This window comes from Brienomyrus brachyistius, chromosome 14, assembly GCF_023856365.1.
Source record: "Brienomyrus brachyistius isolate T26 chromosome 14, BBRACH_0.4, whole genome shotgun sequence".
NCBI classification, from domain to species: domain Eukaryota; kingdom Metazoa; phylum Chordata; class Actinopteri; order Osteoglossiformes; family Mormyridae; genus Brienomyrus; species Brienomyrus brachyistius.
In genome coordinates this window covers 19,246,270-19,261,875 of record NC_064546.1, presented here as the reverse complement: position 1 = coordinate 19,261,875, position 15,606 = coordinate 19,246,270, and the positions used below count along the sequence as shown (strand labels likewise).

At 41.7% G+C, this 15,606-nt stretch overlaps 1 protein-coding gene across 2 annotated transcripts in view; it reads right to left on the bottom strand.

The window, feature by feature from the left end:
- Positions 1-5,741: 5,741 nt before the first annotated feature.
- The window catches only part of grm1b (glutamate receptor, metabotropic 1b), a 29,252-nt gene continuing 19,387 nt past the window's right edge, over positions 5,742-15,606 (bottom strand). The window contains exons 4-8 of one of the 2 annotated variants that reach the window (XM_048974680.1): positions 12,736-12,982; positions 11,709-11,877; positions 10,698-10,824; positions 7,769-8,699; positions 5,742-6,889 (exon numbers count right to left, since the gene is read on the bottom strand). In XM_048974680.1, coding sequence (XP_048830637.1) covers positions 6,079-6,889; positions 7,769-8,699; positions 10,698-10,824; positions 11,709-11,877; positions 12,736-12,982 — 2,285 coding nt within the window. In that variant the 3' untranslated portion in view covers positions 5,742-6,078. The remainder of the gene's footprint in view (positions 6,890-7,768; positions 8,700-10,697; positions 10,825-11,708; positions 11,878-12,735; positions 12,983-15,606) is intronic. The other variant, XM_048974681.1, reaches the window with a different exon arrangement.

The following is a 15,606-nucleotide window of genomic DNA, read 5'->3' as shown; positions in this document are numbered from 1 at the left end:
CTGTCATTTTTTGGAGAACAGAGGAAATCTTTGGTAGGTTTTTATTGTTAATATTATTTTTATTAGTTCTAATGTGAAATTGTGTTTTTTTTATATACTTAGTACCCAGACATTATTTTCTTTTACTACCTGAGACTGTACTGCATTGTATTACATGTTTATCTAAGACTTTTGCTTTAACAAAAATCAAGGAAAGAAAACAACAAAAACCAGTTGATTTCCATTTAAAAAAATAACATGAATTTGAATTGTTCCTTTCCAAAGTAGCAATACACACTAGGGTAACATTCAGATACTATAATTCATTCCCAGCCATGGCAGCCGAAGCTATTCCAAGTGACTTACTGCTGAATCAGCCAGGTCTGCACTTAGGAGACCTTATCAGTGCCAAGACCTTAATGAAAACTTTATGCTGCTGATATTGGAATAAATTTCACGTGGAAATCACAGTATCCGATCGGCAGCCTTGGAGTAATTTGTATGTAGGTTGTTACCGCGGCATCAGACAGTGACGAGGATGACTCAGAGAGCGTGACTCACCATTCATCAGGCTGGGCTGACTTTGAGTTTATCCTTCCCATCACTGAGAAACCTTTCGCCCTCCTTGAGGAGCACCCGTTACTTGCGTCTAGCCTGCATCCCACGGGGGGGCCCGCTTTGGGGCCGAACCACCGGCGCGAGTCGTCTGAACTGAATATCAAGCACTCAGGCAGAGGAAGACTTTGATTTTCAAGAGGGCCTAATCTATTGCTTTTGTGAATTCAAGGTCTCTAAGGTCGGGACCTGCTGGGGAGTTGGAGTGGGGGGGTGGTGGTGGTGCCTGTGCTAATAATTGTGCCGACACAATTGTCGGGGAGCGCCGGGGATCCAAGCAAAACCCAGCGGGTTCCGACGGCACATGAATCCAAACTGCTGCATTATAAGACTCTGCAACAATGTTCTGTTTGGATGTATTATTGGTTGTAAGAGATCCTGCTGCTTGCATGACCTTGAAGCAGCTCAGAATGTCTCCACCTAAGGGCCAGTGACAGAAATAGTTCCCACAGGAGACAAAATACAGGATGAAGCGTAACCTTTTAATTTGAAAGTCGCCACGCAGATGAATGTCAGTGCTCCAATCAAGCGACAATGCACTTAAGCTAAACAGTGCAATCGGCCTAAATCTCAACAAGGCCTGTCTTAATTATCCACTCATCTCCTACACCCACATGTCTTATGCAGCGTCATAGGGGTCAGGATCCCATCCCAGAAGAGCAGGATGCCAGTTGGTCACAGGGCAGAGATCCCATTTGTCAGCGATGTGATGCCGAATGCATTTTGATTGATGCCTATGGCACATGACTTCAGAGGTCAGGTGACCAGCAGAAGTTTCTCTGCTGCCAAACTCTCTGTGTCTGTACATTTCAGCCAGCCTGCTGACCAGACTAAGCAAAGCAGTAGGACAGCCTTTCAAAATCAAACCCCCCCCCCCCCCACCCCCCGCTCCCTCCAAATCACGGGGCAGCAGTAACAGCTGCTTTCGGCTACGGCTGATAGCAGAAGCAGATACACTCACTGCACCAGGCCTCCTTGCTAAATTGTTCATGTCAAGAGGTAGTAATTCCCTGGGCCAGAGTGGGACTGAGTTTCAGCCTGGGAACATCTCATCCTAAAGTGGGGGGGGCGGGGGAGGAGGGGGATGTACTAGAAATTCTTCTGATTCTCATGATTGGTCAGTCTGGCATTGATAATCTCCTACATAATAATAATTATAAAAATAAAATAATAATAATAATAATAATAATAATAACAATAATGATTCTTAATTCCATCTTTCTTGGCCCAAAGTTTAACCTGCATCTCCTCAAATGCATTGCAGGCAGATCTGTGACACCAAGTGATCTGCCTGATTACTATAGATGGAAAACAAGAATCCAGATGGATTTTCCTGCTCTTTCAGAGTGGCTATTTCTTCTTGAGCTTTCTTCGGTCCAGTTTCTCTGGGACCGTAAACACAGCTGACCTAAACTGCAAAAGATAAGACGTTTCATCAAGCCGTGATTCCGACAAGCGTGAACCTGCGTTAGATTTCCGTAAAAGGCTCTGTGACTAAAATTGTAATCACATATTTTGAAGTATGTGTTAGATATTGGTAATCTATTTACAGAATCGCTTGCAGAAGGGAAATCCCTATTTGGTCATTGTTTTAAATGGCAAAGATCTTCCCCATCCAATGTGCTGTAAGATGATTTATGCTGACTAAATGAACGAACACTGAGCATTACTCTCCTTTAACCTGTGACCTTGTATTGGATATGTGGCTGGGAGATGGATGGATATAAACAGAATTATGCTTGCTGGCTCTCACTTCGTGTTGCTTGAAAACACTCATGATTTAATGAAGTGTTTCAACCAGTTTACACCAAAACCGTTCACTGATGACCTCCGGTGATGTCTTAGTTTGGTTGGCTGTGAGCGTAGGACAGAACCAGGACTGAGGACCTGGCAAATTATAAAAATAACCAAGATTAAAGATATGAGTATAATATTCACTAATAAATATTATGATGCTTTGCCACCCCATCTAGGGTGTTCCTCTGTGTTGCACCCATTGGTTACTGGGATAGACCCCATCCCAGTACTGGATAAGCACCACTTAGAGGCACATTAACATGGTAGTTGTTGAATGGGGGGGTGGTTAAATTTTATTAAACAAGATTAGTTGAGGCCTGGGTCTGTAAATCCTATAGGCGACAGTGGGGGTGCGCCTAGGGCGCCAAATTCTGAGGAGGCTCCAAGTTGCCTGCCAGTTTAATTCTGACTCGGACGAGGGGCGCTAATCTGAGGCATCACGTCAGCTAGAACCGTTACGTGTTGAGACCCCTTTTTAGCAGAGGCCCCTGGGTTTCTGCCCGGGTAAACCCATGCATTAGAGTGCCCCTGGCAACAACAGAAGAGAGTTGGATAATATTAAGTAATTAAGAAAAGAAAGTATTTTAATTAAAGCTGTAATTAAGATCGAAAGTCCCTCTTCCCTACACACCCAGCCATAGTACTGCTGCACCTCAGCAGTTTTACATGAGAAAGTCTATGAAGAATGTTAAAAGCCTACCCCCCCCCCCCCCACTTCACTGAGACACTATATGTGGCTGTGTTGCCATGGAGACAGACATAGACAGAAAAGATGTGATGGGGGGTAAAACGGAGCAGCAGCGGACGGCAAGGTTGGCGTCTCCCGGAACACCGCAGACGCACCGCAGTGACCCTGAAACCGAGTTTAATACAAATTGCTTGTGCCTCATTCAGGTAGATGCAAGTTTTTTATTGTCTCCATCTGTTGTTAAAGGAAGTGTCCAGGATCTTCTCTTTCATCTACGGTCTGTTCTTCTTCCTGCTTCGCTTTAATGCACCGTGTCCACAATTGTTTCTTTTGAAAATACTATTCTATGTTCCTGGTAAATTGACATCCTTGATATCGGGAGACATTAATAATAATAATAATTATTATGTTTTTTGAGGGGGGGGGGGGGGGAATAAATAAATAAATAAAAATGGAGTACTGGCTTGGTCGGTTCTCCACCTCCTCCTCAACTCCTACTTCGCACTATGAAGAGCGAGTGGGAAAGCTATTCTTTTAAGATGCCTGTTGCCTTGGCACACAGCACCTATTAATGACATCACCGTAATCATTGCATCTCACTCAGACGAGTTAATGAATTCATTCTAAATCTGGCCAGAGGCTCGGAACACCAGGCCAAATCGCTGCCATTCCATTCGCCACGGCAACCACGGAATCTTCAATTTGGCGCCCCTAGCGACCGAACTTATCTCTTCCTGCCTCATGGCCAGCGATCGGAGCCTTTGGCTGTTAAAACTGTGTTCTCTTGTGTGGCTTGACGTTATGGACCTTGGCAGGGAGTGCTGCGATTCATGAGTAGGTGACGCAGTTCTGTGGCTTGGATGCAGCGGTAGGTTTTTCTTACACATTTCCAATTTCCAGTTTTTGCATCACACTTGTTGGTTAAAAGCCTGTTAAATTTTCATTAAAATGACGACGAAGAAACATTCTTGCTCATTTAGGGGATATTTCACATAACATGCTTTAGAATTGGAGTTTTAATTTGCTGTATAAATAGTAACTCTCAAAGAAATCATTTTAATTAAATGCACTGTCACTTGTATGTCCAATTAATATGCAAGGTGCTAATTAAGGATTTTTTTGTGTGCATGGATCGTTTGGCATTGAAACCTTTGGCATCACCCACCATCACAGAACAAAACTGCTTAATTTTACTGCATTTATACAGGGAGACATCATTTTGTATCTAAACAATATTTATTTTACATCTTCAAGTATCCCGACATAATATATTTCCATTTCAGTTCAACAGGTGTCAAACAGGTGACTTCTATAACCTAACGTGTTAAGAATAGTTTTGTCCTCAAACAGGTTACATTATACGGACTAATAAATAAATATCAATAATTCGTGACAACATTAGATTTATTTATTTATACTTTGGCCACTATGTTTCTAAATGCTAACGCATAAACTTAATTACCATTTTAAATGAACTATACAAGCTCGTTCTACGAAAGTTTAAATGTACCAGCTTAAAAGCAAGAAGTCGACACATATAAGCAGAGTCTTTCGTAATGTTGGTCCAGCAGGCCAATTTGATCAGCTAGCCAAATTAAAATGCAAACATTTGCCTCGCACCATATTTTTCACAAAGCATCATCAATACACTTCTGTGGTAAAGAGACCCTATTTTGGTAACACTTCACTTCAGGGATCTACACGTGCGCACGGCTGTCAGGAAGTGTTTTTAAAAGAAATGAAAAACAATTCAGTGACATGCACCATAAACATACTACACCTTAAATAATTCTAAACAAATAAGACCTATAGATTTGAATGAACCATATTCCTTTAACCAACTTTGAATTATTTAGGTTTAAGGGATTTTTACTGTGAAAAGCTCTATACCATCTACTTAAGCAATACGTATGGCTACATAATGCTAATGTAAGAATCCCCAGACATTCGTAAGATTACTCTGAGGTGTGAGTGTGTGTGTGTATACATATATATTCATATTCATATATATATATATATATATATATATATATATATATATATATATATATATATATATATATATATATACACACACATGTATATACACATATATGAAAAGCACCAACACAGAACCCTAAGAAGCATTCTTTACACACCACCATGCGCAGTCCTTCATGATCAATGACCGTTAGGATGATAATACCATACAGTAATCAAATTAATGATCATTGAAAAAATGTATGTTTGGTAAAGTATTACAAGCTTCAAATGAGGTATAAACCCCATGTCTGATGTTAAAAAAAGCACACAGTTTGTGAAAATTTACAGATGTCCATAAGCTGGTGAAGAACATTCAGGAAGCACCAAACAAACACAGTATAAAGCTTGATGTCCATCTGCACTGAAAAACACCTTTGACTTCCCTTTTAGGTCCGTTTTGTTGAGGATTTACTATTTTTTTGTTAAAAAAGCAACCTTTTGTTATTCTGTCCACGAAGTACTACCTGTGGTGTGTATAAAGTAATATTACATTAACTGTATATTCTTGGCACTGAGAACTTACGGTTATGGCAGTTAAAAATTGTCAGCAGTGACAATAGTTTATAATGTAATTCCATGGCTAAAAAGAGCGAATAAACATTTCCCCTACAGATAAATAAATAATTACATACACTTCATCTGTGATTAAATACATAGATATTTCATTTTGAATTCACATTATTTTCTTTCAAGAAACAGAGAAAGTTTAGTTTTGTTTTTTTTTAAGTCAGTCAAAGTATATCCATGGGTTGAGTTATACAACATCGTCCGCTTCTTTCCCAAACTGACGCTCACAGGTCCATTCGGGACCTTGTGCGTCCCTCAAAACGGGTGGCAAAAGTTGAGCCAACATTCATCAGAAACAGGGAGGGGGCAGGGCTCCCCCAATCCTTAGCCAATCCCTGACATTCCATTCACCACCAGGACTTTTTTTTTTATAGCAAAATCAAAACTGATTGGACAATTTGCATGTAATGTCACAGCGTAGATGAGCTCTGCTTATAGTCTCTCAGGATGATAGATGCGTATGTCACGCTTGGCGGTGTGCACAATATTGACTCTGATACAGGGGAATTGTTGAAGGGGGTGCCAGATTCCATTAAATCCTTAAAAGGGGTTGGGGGAGTGAGGGCCGGGGATTCCTCAATAGCGATTTTAGCCTGGGCCATCTCCTCTTCCTCGTGAACGGTGACGTCATCTCCCATGTAGCCGAGAATGAGGTTGAAATGCTCGCTCTCCACCTCTTCCTCGGGAGACGCGGCCAGGTCGCCGAAAACGGCGATCGGCTGGGACAAGACCTGCTGCTGGACGACGTGGGGCGGAAAAACGGGCCTCACCCCGTCATCCGGGCCCTCGAGGTTGATCAGGTCGCTCAGGTCGGGGATGTTGGCGTTGAATTTGTCAACCATCTCCTGCAGCTGCTCTATGTCTACTTGCTGGGGCAGGAGGTTCTGGAGGTGCTGTGTCATGTACATCTGCAGTCCCTCCGGCTCCTTTGTCGGCCCCGACGGGGGCCTCTCGATCATCATGGGAGGGCTGCTGGGAGGGTTGTATCGGATGGGGTCGCCCTCGTCCTCCTCGGCGACATTATACAGAGTCTTGGTGCTGAGGTCAGAAAAGTTGAGGCCAGTGTTGTGGGAGGCTTTAGTTAGGGGTTTGATGACTGCTGTCTGATTGGAGCCTGTTTCCTGTCTCTTCACATGTACAGACAGTCTGTGCCACATGTGTTCCCCCTTGGGTGGTTGTCTTGCACCTGGTTCAGACCATGACACAGACTTTCCATTAGAACTATGAACAAAATAAAGACGGCTGTTACTTCACAGGAACCGGAAAGTGAAAACACACAAGCATTTCTGGTTCATGTAAATTATCTACGTAAATGTCACCGTTGCATCATTAAGAGCAAAATATCAAATTCTATGTACAGATCTTAATCAATCTGGGATAATATATACAGTGTATATATATATATATATATATATATATATATATATATACTTATATATATATATATATATATATATATATATATACTTAAAAAATCATTATTGTTTCTTTTTTTTCTCCAATTTTAGAAGGAAAAAAAATTGTTTAGTCAAACATTATTTTTGTTAATATGTAGAAATAGTCAAATTCAGACTACAGGTGGAGTTCAATACCCGCCTGCATGGGTGGTTCACCTAACAAATTCCGTCAACATCTTATTCATCATTAATAACACTTTCATATCACAAAGCAGCCCCAGCCCTCAAGATTGAACAGTGTGCTATTATTGCGCTATAAATATGACGTTAATAATTTATGAGCTATTATTGCTGAACTCAAAAGCATTATGGCTGTACTTTGTTGTAGTCATTAAAAATTAGCTGAAGACTGCAGCTCTGAAACTTATACACGGTGAAAACTACATATGGTGTAGCCACGTAATATTTCTCGGAAATATGTTGTTTGCATCATTTGCCTGCCATCTGTCAGTTTACAATCATCACACACAATGTGTTGCACTATTTATTTTCATTGCCTTATTGCAGCCTGTGCAACCACGGTGCATGTTTGAGGCTATTTTGTGACAATGAGACTCTCAGATACTCAGCTCAGCTGAGACACTGAGGTCACTTATAGACCACAGAGGTGTTCTGTGACCTTTTATGAATCAGGTCAACTTACTTGGCACTTCCTGGGGCGTTCTTCTTCCTCCTGAACATGTTAAGCAAGCTACTGTTCCTACAGTTGGCCTTGCCGTCTCCCACATGCATGCGCACAACGTCTGAGGTGGTGAAGGCGCTGCGCACATTGCGCTCGGGCTTGGCGATGATGATGTACATCTTGGGCGTGAACATGCAGCCCAGGGCCACAGTCACACTCAGACTGACGGAGAAGGAGGTGGTGATGATCTTGTAGTTGCTGCCGAAGTAGATGGGCACGAAGGCCAGCCAAATGATGCAGGTGGTGTACATGGTGAAGGCGATGTACTTGGCCTCGTTGAAGTTGGCCGGCACGTTGCGCGTCTTGAAGGCGTAGTAGGTGCAGCTCATGATCAGCAGGCCGTTGTAGCCCAGTGGTGCCACCACACCCATGTTGCTGGTGTTGCATATGAGGAAGACCTCCCTGATGCTGGGGTAGGACTTGACGGGCTCAGGTGGCTCCAGGATGAGAAGCGTGACCTCCAAGGTGAGCTGGATGCTGATTAGGATGAAGGCGATCACCACTTGGGCCCAGGCGCTCATGAAGCGCGGCTTGCGCGTGCAGATCTTCTTCTTGCTGCCCGCCAGGATGCGGGCGATGCGGTTGGTCTTGGTTACCAGGGCGGAGTAGCACATGGCGGCAGAGAGTCCCACCAGAAGACGCTGCAAGTAGCAGGAGGCCACAGTGGGCCGGGCGATGAGGGTAAATGGGCAGATGTAGCCCAGGAAGATCCCCGCTAGGATGATGTAGCAGAGCTCGCGGCTGGAGGACTTCACCACAGGGGTGTCCCGGTACAGCACGAAGATGAACGTCACGAACATGGTGACGAGAATGCCAAGGCAGGAAAACACCACGGCCACTATGGACTCCGCGTTGCTCCACTGAAGGTATCTTAGAGGAATTGGCAGGCATCCTGCAAGGAAAACACAATAATAATATTCTAAAACCCATGTGTGACACTCTACTTCATGACCAGGACATTTACATTTTCTTAGCAAATACACATAAAAGGGGTTTTGATATTTGCACATCAGTTACACTGGTATAATTAACGTTCTCTTGAAATCCCCTGCAGTTTCCCGTGAAAAGTACGATACCATGACTGCAGCTGGGGTTGTAATTAATGCCCTGGACCTGTGACCCAAAAGCTGTCGATTAAAATGGCAGAATCAGATCAGCGACAAGGTACTTAACTGCTTCAGACATCTAAGCATACTTTAAAAATGTGTACTATTTATGTCATTTGGATGAGACTCCTCCAGAAATAATCAATAATCCAGACTGGAAAAGTGCTAGTGAACAAATAAATAAATATATAAATAAATGTTGTAAGAAAACAGTGAGAGCGTATGTGGACCCTGAAATCTAGTCTCATTTCCGCAAATATATTATTGCATCTATATGCAAATGTTGACCCTATATAAATTAAATTTACTTATAAGAACCCTGAACAGGTAAAGAGAAAAATGAACAAATGTTAAAAAACTGGAGTGTTTACCTCTTTACGCTTTGCTTAGATGGTGAAGCTACAGTTAAAGATTGGATTAAGCGTGAACATGCCCATAAGATGCACCATGGCATGAGTCTGGATCACCTCCCATGTCCCAGATAAGCCAGCTGAACCTGGCACCTCAGCTCCGGCTTTGAAAATTTACCACGTGCTAAAGTAGGTTTTCAGTCCAACTAAAAATAAACTCCTCCCCGTTCAGGGACAGTCCAAAGACAATGCAGGCAGCGAAACTGCAGCAGCGGCGATGATGCACATAAACCCAGCGAATCCGCAAAGAAAAACCTCGCAACGTCTGAGAGCCTTAAACGAGCCCCATTTTCCGCCATGTCTTCCTCATTGCGGCGGACCCTGATTTCTGCTGGTTCTTTTTTGTCGTCCCTCACGTAGATTATTGTCCCTCAGCACCCCTCTAATTTCAGGTTAGCTGGCACCTTTTGTTAGCTGCCAATTCGATGCTTCTATCATCCATATCCTTTTGGAGCAGATTCATTCTTGCTGATGTGATTAACAGGTTACAGGTCAGAGGGCTGCATCCCATCCATGTTACAAAAAGGGACATTGAGGATTAAACTTTGAGATGTAACTGCACAATCCTGCCAACAGGATTAATAGCTGTTGTTGGCTGTAATACATTAAACATAGGTCCATCCATCCATCCATCCATCCATCCATAAATTTTATTTACTAATTGCAAAGCAAGTATATTTAATTCCAGTTATCCCAATTCAGATACCGTATTCCTTCTTCATATGAGTTTTCAGAAAATCAGTGTATTCTTGTTAATTCTTTCTGGACAAATGCATTTTGTCTTGTCAACTTATTTTTATGATTATTTAGGGCATCTGCTTAAGGGAGCCCAAGCAGTTAGTCAGTTAATTATATTGCTAGGTATCACAAAACAGCACTCCTACACACTTATTTACTGCCGAACTAATTTGGTAGGATGTCATTTTAGCTCATGTTATGCCGGAAACATCTGGAACAGATGTTTAAAACAGGGTCTCTAAGGAGCCTTGGAAAGAGGACAATGTGTAGATATGATGGATTATCCTGCGGTGTGCTATTTCATGGAAAAATAAGACAGTGAGGCTGTGTGAGCTGAAGGAACATCTCTGTAGACCACTTCCTCAGTTTGCAATTCTCTATTTTGCTAAACCAGATCAAGCACATAATCACAACTGTAGTGCGTCAACCTCTTTGAAGGTGAGACAGGGTTGACGCACTGTCCTGTGGTTCCATGACCACAGGAGGTAAACTGCAGCCTAGACCACTGAGATTTCCAGCACCTGTACCATCAGCAGCCTCCAGCGTTATCTGATCTCCTGCGAAGGTGTCGTAACTGTGGGAACTGGCTAACAGTGCTGAGGATCGAACTTTGGAGCTGGACGGCTGCTGTCTCACCTTCGAGCTCCTCGTCCGGCCACCAGCCCAGCTCGCACGCCTTGCAGGTGAATTCGTCCTGGACGTACTCGTTGTCCTTGCAGGAGGTGCAGATCCAGCAGCAGCTGACTTCTCCTTTCCTGATCACCTGCGGCAGAAGCACACAAAGGGATGGAAATGAGACGCCTCCCCAGCTTCCCAAAGCCCCTTCTCACCCGAAAATCGATTCGAAGTGAGGCGAGAAATTGGACCCTTTGGGTCCCTGGCCCTAGATCTTCACCCCTTAAATCCATTTTTTAAATCTAGATCTGTTTCTTAATTATAGACACCATTTGAGAACTGACAGGTACTTCAATATTTAGCTGCTTATTCTCAATAACCATTTGGGTAGCACTCATGTATAATGCATTATAGTTACCTTCATAATGCATTATGAAGGTAACTATAGTGCATTATAGATGAGAGCTTCATAGAGCATTCATAATGCATAATAAACATGGCTATAATGTGGTATGCCTTTTCATAAGTATCTATTCTAAGTCTAAGTCATGTTTATAATGTTTTATAAATGCATTATAATGTGTTATTAAGGTATCTATAATGTATTATATGTGAGTGCTTTATGTAAAGTGTTAAAAAAATTGTACAGTATGACAGTATTACTGGGATGATTCAGGTGAAGCATTATGCTGGCAGGACTGAATCTCATCAAATTGTTGAACTACAGTCCTGGCTGTAAAATCATTATGCCTCATGTCAGTGACTGGAGTAAGTCGAGCAATTATCCATAACTTTTTCTCATATACACTATGCTTGTTTTCTTAATTGAAAGTAATCAACAGGTTTCTCAGAAACTAAAGAAGCAGCCTCATTTTTTTAACCGATTTAGGCTTGTGCTTCAGGCTTTGCGAACTTACGAAGATGGCATGTGAATATTTAGCAGAAGGTGACGAGTCCGGGGGATCCTACAGGAATTGTCTGAAATGAGAAATGCTTGGTGTCTGGAAGGCAGCAAGGAGTATCTGGGCCCACCTTGATCTGGCCCTTGGAGCAGGGCTCGCTGCAGACGGAGCGAACCATCTCTGTGCGGTTCATCAGGATCTTGTAGTCGTCGATATTGAGGATGCCCTCGTGCCAGGAGCCCACGTTTATGTAGTCGTACTGCCCGGATTCCACATCCTGCAGGTTCATGATGTCGTATCTGGAGGGCAAATGAAGACCTCACTGTTATGTCTGTACACCGGGTTCTCGGTGGAGAATTGATTTGCAGTGATGCACTGAGTTAGCGTTCATCTGTGGTGAAGCTTTGAATTAGTGTTGTTCTGTAGTGAAGCATTGAGTTATCGTGGTTCTGTGGTGATGCATCGAGTTACCGATTGTGCTGCAATTATGATGGGGGAGTGATGGCTATTGGATTGGTTGTGTCTGTGGAGGAGGAGAGTGATGGGTGTTTGATTGGTTGTGTCTGTGCATAGGAGAGTGCGTAAAAGGAGAATAAAGAAAAAAGGCAGTACTGAGTGATAACAACAGTGTTCCTGCGTGATGCATTCAAACATAAACACTTACATCATATCAGGATGGACAGTGAAGCATCAATGTTGCATATGTGTGCATAAGCGTGATTTATTTAAGTTTATCTACTGAAAAGGTTTTTAATTCTTAGATTTTAATCTCTTAAACTTTTCATTATGTTCTAAAAGGATATTAAGACTATATTTTTATTTGAATATTACCATATGCAAATGTTACATGCAGTTACTTTTGGTTTATAATTAATTAATTAAGTACTGGCTGGATTTAGTCATTTTTATAACAGATTACTTTTCTGAGTAGTGACAACCTGTCAATAACTAGAACTGGTTAACATGGCTAACATGGCTGGTTAACAAGGTGAACTGTTTGTTCGTTTACCCAATGAATTTTACCCTGAATATAATCTCAACTGAAACAGTCAATAAAAATATAAAACCTATATGCAATTGCTTTAAGCGAAACCATTTGCAGAACTGTTTTTACCGAACAAAGAAAAACGAAGATAATACAGGGTGTGAGCCGCTACCTTCCAGGCGTGTCGCCGTTCTCGTCGAACCACACTTCCTCTCCGGAAACGCCCGTGAAAGAGGTTTTCAGCAGGTAGTCCAGCAGCTTGCTTCCGTCGATGGGATCCATGGCCTCGCAGAGGCCCACGTGGTCCGGGCAGAGGGCGCGGTGCATGTCGTGCAGGCCGTGGGCCATAGCGTAGATGGCGTTGATGACGAAGCCCATCTTGCTGTCCTGCACGTAGTTGTCCTCCAGGCTTTCATAACCTGCAAGTACATCAACAAATAAGGCAGTTCGTTCAATGCAAAAATGACTCCACGATGCGCCTGAATGTGACTTTATTGCCAAGACCGAATGCAAAATACCATGTGTGCTGCTTGAGCCATAGCAAAAATTATATTATGCTGCTGATATTTGTCTCCATGATAATGACCTTCCTCTCCTAGACCTCTAGTGCTTAACATAAGGAGGTAAATTTTCCACAGCACCGTTGCCAAGTGACATGATGGTACCTTTCAGCTCCTTGTTCAGAAAAGATACGTACTGCAGCTCATTCTTATAGTGAAGAAAGCACAGAAAAAGACAAGCTAAATAAAAACTCACATGCCCCTGAAATCTGTGACTGCTGTATATTCTATTTATGTAAGAGGCAAAGGCCATTGAGGCAGTGCAAGGGTCTATTGCTATTGCAGCACAATATAATCTGCACATCAGAAAGGTAACGATAGGGTGTCCAGACAGCTTCATGCCATTGCCATTGGCAACAGGCGGGACTGATTTCTGCCTCTCTGGATGTATATGAAAGGGCGAACAGACCACAACAGGACATTTTTTTCATATACAACAAACAGCAATCTATTTCTTTCCTGACGCCTGACTTAGCCCTTAGCTAGAGACGTATCATGTTGGCTGGTTCAGTTGCTAATGGGTGTTTGTGATTATTATCAGCTAAAAACTTCACAATAAAAACCTGTCACTGGACACTCTATCATTAAAGAAGCGATTGACTAATTTGCCAATTACAGGTGATAGGCAATGAATTTAGAACTGTTAATTTCACACTAATTAAATTATACATCTTGACTTAAAGAAAGGTCTGACTATGTATACGTTTGTCAGTGTTTTACCATGTTTTGCGTATGCACAGTACGAGGAAGGGTTTTGTAGGTTTGCATGCATAAATAAGATTCATTTTGCAATATTTTCCGTCAATCAGAAAGATTGTAATTGTCAGGTTACAAGATTACTGGAGTAATAAGGCAACCTTTCGAGATTTATCATTAGCTGTACAACAAGCTAACTAGTTATTTTTACAACGTCTCTCTTTAGCTAGATCCTGTTATTGATTATACTCATTATATTAGTAATCTAGTAATCTTAATATTAACAATACCAGCAAGATTTCCCATAAAAATACCAGAGAATAAACAGCATGTCTATCATTAAGAAGGAGTTACAAATTAGTAATGAGGAATCACAATATTTTTTTCTTCCACATGGGAGCTCAAAATTCATTGCTATCACCTTTAAGCTAGCTCGGTCAAGCACTATGACTCGCTTTTGAGTAATTACGACAGAGGACTCTAATTTCGTAGGATACGACTTTAGTCAACAGCTGAGATACTTCGTAAAATACATCTCCTCTGAATACTCCTCGATACGGTATTTTAAAATTGCCATTTGTCTGATAGCCTCGTCCCATCTTGAACAATGTGGAATTTACGAAGTATAAATAATAGTAATAATAATAAATTAAAGAAACAATCTGATTCGTTTTTATTTACTCCATGCTAACAGGATGGCATTGCACCTGCTATGAAGATCATTACGCATATTTCGTTACGGTGTTGCGGTGGTGAGGGACATCGACTCACAACCTCAAGCTTGCTGGTTCAAGCCCCTTGAGGGGATCTGCTATGCTGCACATGAGGGATGGACTTAACCTGAATTTGTGCCATAAATATGTCCAGCTATATAAAAGGATTAAAAGTTGCCTTTGATAAAAGGCATCAGCTCAGAGGTTTATTGAGAGTTTAATTCGGTTTTAATTGATTGATTTACAGACGGCAGAGTAAGATGCACAATACTTACTGGAATCATTTTTATTACAGACATGTGCTTGATATTCATGAAATCCTTGATAATGTTACATCTCTGTTTGGAAATTGGTTATTTAGTTTCTAATGTGCTAAAAAATGAACATTACTCAAATTCATCATGCAGAAAAAAATTATTGTGCATTACTTTTTACTTGTAAACAAAATAAAATATGCATATATCACATGTATACACATATGTACAATATTTAATTATATATTCAAGAATCATTTTTAATAGATATAAACCATGCGAGCGCTGAAACCACAATAATTGCACAGCAACAGCAAAACATGGTTGTTATGCATCAGAAAGAGGTGTCCAGGTTGTGAGGATCGCGTGTATCTAACTATACTGATTTATTGTTTTAGCCAAAAAAAGATTTTCACGGGGGGCATCGTGGGGGCAACGATCCATAGCCAAGCCCCCGGCAGAGGCCAGGCTTATTTGTTTTTAGGTGAAAGCCTCTATTAAACAATAAAAAAAAAAAAAAAAAAAGATGATGTCCTTGCCTTGACATTTGGGGGAGGGGGGGCATGGCCTGCGAACGCCCCCATGATGTCAGCTCTGCCGTTCGGCAGGACCCTTAACCCCAGTCACTCCATGGACATGCAAACACGCGCATCGCTTTGAATAAAAGTGTCTGCTAAATACAAAAATGTGGAAATATGTGAAAGCTAAGGCAGGTATGAAAATCTACATATGTGCTCCATTCTTAGGTTGTGATTTGTTATTAGCGGAATATAAAAAATTATAAAATTATATATATGAGTATAAATATATATGGGTAAAA